Source organism: Spermophilus citellus, assembly GCF_964194105.1.
Source record: "Spermophilus citellus genome assembly, chromosome: 6".
Taxonomy (NCBI): Eukaryota; Metazoa; Chordata; class Mammalia; order Rodentia; family Sciuridae; genus Spermophilus; species Spermophilus citellus.
In genome coordinates this window covers 134,261,947-134,269,494 of record NC_138187.1, presented here as the reverse complement: position 1 = coordinate 134,269,494, position 7,548 = coordinate 134,261,947, and the positions used below count along the sequence as shown (strand labels likewise).

Genomic DNA, 7,548 nt, shown 5'->3' with positions numbered 1-7,548 from the left:
CAGGGTCTTGCTAAGTTGCCTAGGCAGGCCTTGAACTTGAAATTCTCCTGTCTCAACCTCTATAGTCACTGGGACTGCAGGCATCGCCACCTTGCCCAGCTCTGGAAAATACTCTGGACGGACCAGGGAAGACCTGGAGAAACTGGGCGGAGCACTGGGGCTCAGAGAGAAACCAGGAAAGCAGAGAAAACAAGAAGCCATATGAAGGAAGAATAACCAACCCACCATCATCTAAGGAGAGAACAGGGTCTTGACTCCAGTTTTAGCCACTATTATGCTAGCTCTGGAAGGTCCCAGGGACCGCCAGAGAAGATCCTGTTGTTTGAGCATCTAGGTGGTTCAGGTGCAGATACAGCATTGAGCCTCCAGGTGGCGCCAAGATGCTGACTTTCTGGCAGGCTCTGACAACCAGCCGGGCAGACCCCAGCCCCTCATCCTTCCTGGGTCCTGGGAGCTTGCAGGATCAACCTGATCCCCAGACCTTTAACTTGGCTGAGACTACTTGAATGCATTTCCATTCACTGTACACTCACTGGGTGGAAATCCACACCTGTTTCTTCCGTGTGGTGGCATGGCCTCTCAGTGAGGAGGCTTCTCACAGCCCACAACCTTTCATCCCTGCTTTCCCTGGAATCTCCCCATCCTGATCCCTTCCAGGACAGCCCCCTCACTTCCCCCTCTTCTGTCTCTGACACGAGGTGAGGAGGGCTGACCCGTGCTCCAGTTCCAGTTGCCCTCCAATGGGCTGTGTGACCTTGAACAAATCATTTCTCTTGGGTCTTAGGTCCCTCAGGTGGAAACCCTTGTGGAGGGGCTAGGGGCCTATGGGAACTGAGATGTCTCCCAAGGGCCTCCCCCGGGTCCCTATGATCCCGGGCTGTCCCAAAAGGCAAGAGGGGCTGGAGTCCATCTGACCCCAGCTCTGGGGCACTCTTTCCAAACAAGTGCAGGTCTGAACTTTCCAAGCTCTGAATTTCTTTGTTTTCTTCCTTTTCTTTTTTTTTCTTTTTCTTCTCTTTTCCCCCCTTTCCTGGATGAAATTCCTGCCAGGAAGGAGGGAAGGGGAGCGAGCAGCGTAGAAAGTTTCCTTGACTCCTCCTCCGCCTGTGTCTCCCTCCCTTGCCAAGCCCAGCCTGTGAAACTGAATAACGAAGATCACTCAACAATGCCTGCCCCTCTCTGACTGCACGGTCCCTGCGCTGCCGCCGCTGCCGCCGACGCCAAGGAGAGCCCGCGGGACAGTCCCCGCCGACGGTGCAGCCTTCCGGCCCGGCCGCCGGACCAGGAGGCGAGCAGCGGCGGTCACTGCGCCTGTGCGCCTGCCAGGTCCCCCGCAGCCCAGCCACCGAGATGCCCAGCCCGCTCCGGCTCCCGGCGCTGTGGCTTTGCGCCGCGCTGTGCGCCTCCCCGTGCGCAGGCGGCGTCCCCCAGCTGGGCCCGGGGCGTGCTGCCTGTCCGGTCCCCTGCCATTGCCAGGAGGATGGCATCATGCTGTCAGCCGACTGCTCTGAGCTCGGGCTCTCCACTGTGCCAGTGGACTTGGACCCCCTGACGGCATACCTGTGAGTACTCGCCGCAGGTCTCCCCCTGCTCCTGGCTGCCGGCTTGCACTGTTGTGGCAATAGTCTAGGGCACCTGCCTAGTTGGTGCACGGTGGTATGGGTATCCCGGGAGGGCTCTTGCCCTTCCAAGTCCACCACTGCAGAGCTGGGGAGGAGAGTAAAGTCTGAGACTAAGGGTCAAGGGAGTATGGAGCCTGGGCTTCCCTTGCTGGGTTTCCCACTTGGCACCTGTGTGTTGTGGGGTTTCTGTGGGAGTCTAGGTCTGGCAAGGTGGGCTCTGGACCCTGAGCAGGAGGGATAATGAGTGTAGGGGTGACCTCTCCTCTTTCTGCTTTCCCCAGCAGAGCAGTGGCCAGCAGGGTGACTGAGGGCAAAACTGACTGGATTGGTGGGGAAGATGAGGGAGTGCACTCCGGTGGGGGGAATGGGGCCCCATCCTTGGCTCCAGGAGGAGAGCAAGGCTGGCACACTGAGGCTGGGTGGCCTTGGTGAGGGGACCCAAAAGCTGGGAGGGAGCCTCACCCTCGGTCATCTCTCAGAAAGGGACCCTGCCAATGGCATCTCCCTTTGCTCAGGCCCCTGCCCCCTCCCTCCACCCCAGGGGCCTCCCTGAAGTCCAGTCTCCGGAGGGTTGTGTTGGAGACACTAATTTGTGGGCAGGCACTGGGGCTGAAAACCAGAGAACCATTTTTAGAGTCTATGTTGGGGTGAGATGGTAAGTGAAGGGGACCCTATTGGGGGCGGCTGTCCTGAGGATGGCTTCGAGGAGCTTCTCTTAGAACTGAGGGGCCAGGGGCTCTGGCTGCTCACCACAGGCAGAAGGAGGGGATGAGAGAACTTTCCAGACCACCTGGCTCCTCCCACCTCTGCTCTAGGGAAAGAGAATCTCCTCAGTCTCTGCTCTCCCATGTAGCCCAGCGCCACCACCTTTCTTGAGAGAAGGTAGAGCAGGTGGTAAAGTCTGGGATCTACCTGGGATAGGATCCCAGAATTCTTTCTGGCCTGAGAGAGGCTCCACATGGCTTTGGAGTTCCAGGACAGAGGCCCTCTGAGGAAGATGGAGCTGGCTAGTCTATAAAGAATAGAGGCCCCGTAAGAGTGTGTTGAGCTAAATGGGACCAGAGCTCTCGGGGTTGGCAATGTCTGGTGGTCATGAAGGATCCTGAATTGCAACTTTTGGTGGGTCTACCCTCCAATCTCCCTGTTCCCAATTGGAATATCCCCTGCTGCTCCAAAAGGCACAGGCTATAAGCCAGGGGAGGGAAGGAAAAGGAGAAGATAATGTCCATATTCCAGAAAGGTAAATTGAGCCCTGTATATCCAGGGGGTGACAGCAGGGACCAACACAGGAAAGCAAGACAGAAACTGTGAGCAGAGTCCTGTGGCGTTTTAAATGTGCCACAGCAGCTGGCAGAGTCAGGCAGGCTCCGACCCCACCCCAGTTACAACAAAGCACCCCCACTTCTTGCTGTTTTATATACTGGGGCATGTGATATTGTTTCGTCTGAAGACAGGATCCTGCAGCTAAAACGAGTTTAGAAGTAACTTCTGTTGAGCCAGTCTCTGGAACAGACTTGCATGGGTTTCAAAGGTTGATCTGTCCAGACTCCTTTCCCAAGTCTTCCTACACTGGTCAGAGATCCTTTTTCAAGTAGGAATTGGGAAGGAGGGAGAGTGCCACTTTTGGGGTCTCATCATCCCGCCATCCATGCTCATAGGTTCCCTCTAGTATCTGGACACAATTCCCTTGGACACGTGAACTACTTTTGGGTTCCGAGGGGGTAGGATTTTCTGAACTGGTCCTGAGTCTCCCTGGAGGCTGAGAAAGCTGCTCCCTCTTAAGACATGAGAAAGCTTCTGAGTTGGGAGAGGGGAGGAGACGGAGTCTGAGGCAACGTGAGGAATTAGCACACAGATCAGGAATATTGGAGGGAAGTGGAGAGGACTGTGCCTGCTGCCGTGGGCTATGGAGAGTGATAGATGGTGTCCTGAAGGTGACTCAGAGAGTCTTCTTTCTTTACCCTCTCCAGAGAGCAGCCCAGCTCATCTGAAGGTGGAGTGAGGGTGAGGGCACTGGGAAGAGCCAGGCCTGGGGGGTCCTGGGGCTCCTTTCCCTTGTCAGCAATGTTGAGAAATGCCTGTGGGCTGCAGAAGATACCTGTGGGTCCTCTTCTGCATTCCTTTATTCTGTCCCAGTACGAATCACTTGACATCTGCTTCCCCACCCGGTGTAAGCGTCCCTTCTCGGCTTTACTTTTCATGGTGTAGTTTTCCTCATTCCTTCTGTTCCAGTTTCAGGGAACATCAGCGAGTCTTTATGTCCTTTGCTTTGACTCTCAAGTCCAAAAATTATGAATATTTCGGAGCCCAATGCCAGTCCCGCTTGATCAAGGTTGGAAGGACAGATTTCCTTTATAGCCCTTCAGGGGTCTCTCTTTTTAAAGTTTCCTCCTAAACATTGTCACCTGGGCAGGACCCAGTGACACTAGCTGGCTCTTTCAGGAATGCACCTAGGGGAAGATGGAGCCACGGTGCTTGGGTGCAACAGTGAGAAGGCACGATGCCCTCTTGCTCTGTCCCGTCAAATATGCACAGAACCAAGAGAAGGAATACACAGCAAATACTTGTTGGGAAAATAAAACAGAATTGTCTCAGAGTAGGAGAATCTAGGTGATGCCGTGGAGTCCCCCCTTTTCTGCCCTAAAGCTGAACAGTATTGGGAAATAGGTGGTGTGGAGAAAAGTTGTCTTGGGAAGCTAGCTGCAAAAGATCTGAGGCTCATCCATGTCAGCAGTCACCCCCAAGCAACCACTTCCTTCACACACGGCCACTGGGGCTAAGGAAGGGGCCTCTGCTCCATGGAACCCACAATAGACTACTCACTCCTTTCTTGGAAGTTACTCCCTTTAAGACTGCCTGTGAACTGAGTGTGGGGGTGCACACTGGTAGACCCAGCAACTCAGGAGGCTAAGGCAAGAGGATCACAAGTTCAAGACCAGCCTCAATAACTTAGCAAGATCCTGTCTCAAAATAAAATAAAGGGCTGGGGATGTAGCTCAGTGGCAAAGTAGCCCTCGTTTCAATCCCTGGTGGAAAAAAAAAAAAAAAAGAAAGAAAGAAAAAGGGAAAAAGAAAGGCTGCCTCTGAGAACCACTGGATTGGTGTGAAAGGTCAGATGGTGAGTCTGAATGGAGACAGGGTAAACTGCAGCCTGCTCATCGCTGCCTGGGGATGTTTGTAACCAAAGAGATAGAGACAGGATGCTGGAGGAAGAAAGCAGAGGGCAGAGGAGACAGGCATTGGTCATATTGGTACAGGGCTCAGATCACTGCTTCCCAGCTATGTGAACCTGGGCCAGTTCATGGGCACTTCTGTGACTCAGTTTCCTGGTCTGCAAACGGAGCTAATACCTGTCTCAAAGGGTTGCTGTGTGGATTCTCTGAGGTAATGTTTGTAGAGGGCTTGGCATAGGGTCTGGCCCATGGGAAGTGTTAGCCAGTGTTGTTATTCAGGGACCAGGGCCAGGAGGCATTAGTCATGGAAGACTTCTGGAGGAGGAAGTCCTGGAGCTAGCATTGGAAGAAGAGCAGCGTGTTCTATGACAGGTGTGGGACAGGTGTGTGTGTCTGTTGGGGATGGGGAGAGACTGGCTGGCAAGGAGACAGCATGAGCTGTGCTGGGGACCCAGAGTGCCTTTAGTTTTTTTTTTTTTTTTTTTTTTTTTTTTACTGTCTAGTACCACATAGGGCTTCAGGGGAGGGGGGGGAGTGACTGATGGAAGACCCCCCCAGCCTGCTTCCCAGTGTGTCCTAGATGGGTCCCCACAGGGCTTCTTAGATAAAGAAGCATAGAACACGTGACCTCTGTGGGGAGAGCTGGTCCTGGGGAGGATGTGTAGGGTCCGAGGTCAGGTCTCCTGTCTCACCTGAGCCTCAGGTGCCTTTCTAAGGGACTCTAAGAGCCTGCTGCTGCCCCTGGAAACTTGGGGTTCGTGAGTTCTCAGCCTCAGTCCCTCCATTGCTGGGAGACCCTACACATGTCCTACAACTTCGCTGGACCTCAGTGTCCCCACATTTGGCTGAAAACTAGAAAGTAAGAGAGGCAGAGGGACATCCACTGAGTCCCCTGCTGCTGATGTAGGACAGAGAGTGTTTGGCAGCGGGTGTGCGGACAGGGAGGAGGGATGGGGAGAATCCAGGCAGCACCCAGACCGGAGCAGAGAGGAGGGCGAAGGAGGGGTGGAGGGATTCCAGGAAATGGGGTCCCCTGGGACCTCCTGTGCCGGCCTTTCTCCAAAGCCCTGCCTGGGGGGATGAGCCCATCAGAGGACGGTGGAGGGGTGTCGCTGGAGGAGTGATGTGAGGGGGAGCCAACACCCCAGTTCAAAGGAAAGGCAGGAAACAGCCCTAGGCAGAAGAAAAAGGAAACCTCTCGGCTTTGGCAGCAGTGGGCACGGGCGCGGCCGGGTGGGGCGGCTGGCGGAGGAGAAGAAAGCCTGGCTCAGAGCGGAGTTGGCCCCCGGCCCGCCCCACTCCACCCGCCTTCCCCAGTCCCTGGGCTCTCAACCCCGATGGCCCCACACGCGCTTCAGCCTGCTCCCCATGCTGACCCAGGGCCACCAGGGGCAGAGCAGGGGCCAGGAGAGGGCACCCGAGGGGGCGCCCTGCAGGGTCATGGGTAGGGTCGTGGGCTCTGGAGTCTGGTGCCCAGGCTTGAGCAGCTCCGCCATCTTTGGAAACATCACTCCACCTCGCCAGAGTTTCCATTTCTTAATCTTTGAAAATGGAAACACTCAGTACCTACCTGGAAGGGTCGTGAGGAGGAGCAAAGGAGAGGCAAAAAGCAAAGCCCTACTTTTCATATTACAAGTACTTTAAAAAATGTTAATTCTTCATATTGTTTTTACCAACGCCCTCAACTATAGATGTGCAATAGGCCTCCAAAGGGAACAGAGGGCTGCTTGTGACAGGGTGGGGGTTTGGGAGGCCAGAGCCCCATCTTCGCCAGCCCCATCCCCCATCAGGTGGCCGTCCTTTCTTCCTGCCCTTTCCCCCATCCATTGACCTTGGTGGAAATGGCCTTTCAAGGAACCAGCTCTGCTCCTGGGTTCCTGGGCTGGGCTGACAGAGGAAGTGGGCCTCCTCCTCATGGGGAGCCCTGGAGTAGATGTGACCAGGCGCAGTGCCTGATGGGAGACCCTCCAAAGAGGAAGAGGCTAGCCTTTCAGGTCAGTGCCCAGCTTCTCCGGGAAACAGAGTTCCTTGGAATGAGACTTCTCCAGTACAGTCCAAGGGCCTTCAATGGTGGCTGGAGTGTTGGGGACTGTGCTTCATTTCTGCCCTGGGAATACCCACAAGGGGCTGTATGGATTCTCCTCTGAGCTCAGCCCTAATGGGCTCTCTGACCTTTGGCTAAGAACTCCCTCAGGTGGGAGCAGGGCCAGGGATAAGGAGTCCTGCTGGGGCTGCGGACACCCTGGGAAGGTGTAAGAGCTGTGGGCAGACATTTACAACCCCTTTCCCTGGTTGCAAATAACTTCTTTTAGCCAAACTGAAAAGGACTTATTGACTTGGGGAATTGTGGGAGTTCCTTTGTGCTAACTAATCCATTGAAAAAAAGGGGTGGTCCCCGGTTTCTAACAACAATTCAGGTCTCTCCCGCCGCCCTTCAGACATGGGAGAACAGGTCCCAGGAGGAGAAAAACAGCCCAGAGGCCAAACTTGGGCAGCGAGTGGAGAGTTATTTTGGAAGCAGCAAAAGGACATGGTGGGGGGGGGAGCTCAGGGGTTGGCACGGCGCCCCCCGGAGCCATGCCAGAGCAGGCCGCCTAGGGCTGGCGGCAGGCAGGTGGGGGCTGGGCTGGCTGTCCAAGATGGGGTACCTCCAGAGTGGAGGTTCCCTTTGTGTCCCATTCCCAGCCTTTTCAAGTCCGCCACAATCTTCTTTTTCCTCCAGCGACTTCCAGTGGGGGCTTGCGCCCTTGTCT

General features: G+C 55.2%; 1 protein-coding gene across 5 annotated transcripts in view; it reads left to right on the top strand.

Annotated features, from left to right (window-relative positions):
* The first annotated feature begins 1,155 nt into the window (after positions 1-1,155).
* The window catches only part of LGR6 (leucine rich repeat containing G protein-coupled receptor 6), a 117,533-nt gene continuing 111,140 nt past the window's right edge, over positions 1,156-7,548 (top strand). For all 5 annotated transcript variants that reach the window (XM_081297276.1, XM_081297277.1, XM_081297275.1 and 2 more), the window contains exon 1: positions 1,156-1,562. In XM_081297276.1, the coding sequence (XP_081153402.1) occupies positions 1,351-1,562 (212 nt within the window). In that variant the 5' untranslated portion in view covers positions 1,156-1,350. The remainder of the gene's footprint in view (positions 1,563-7,548) is intronic.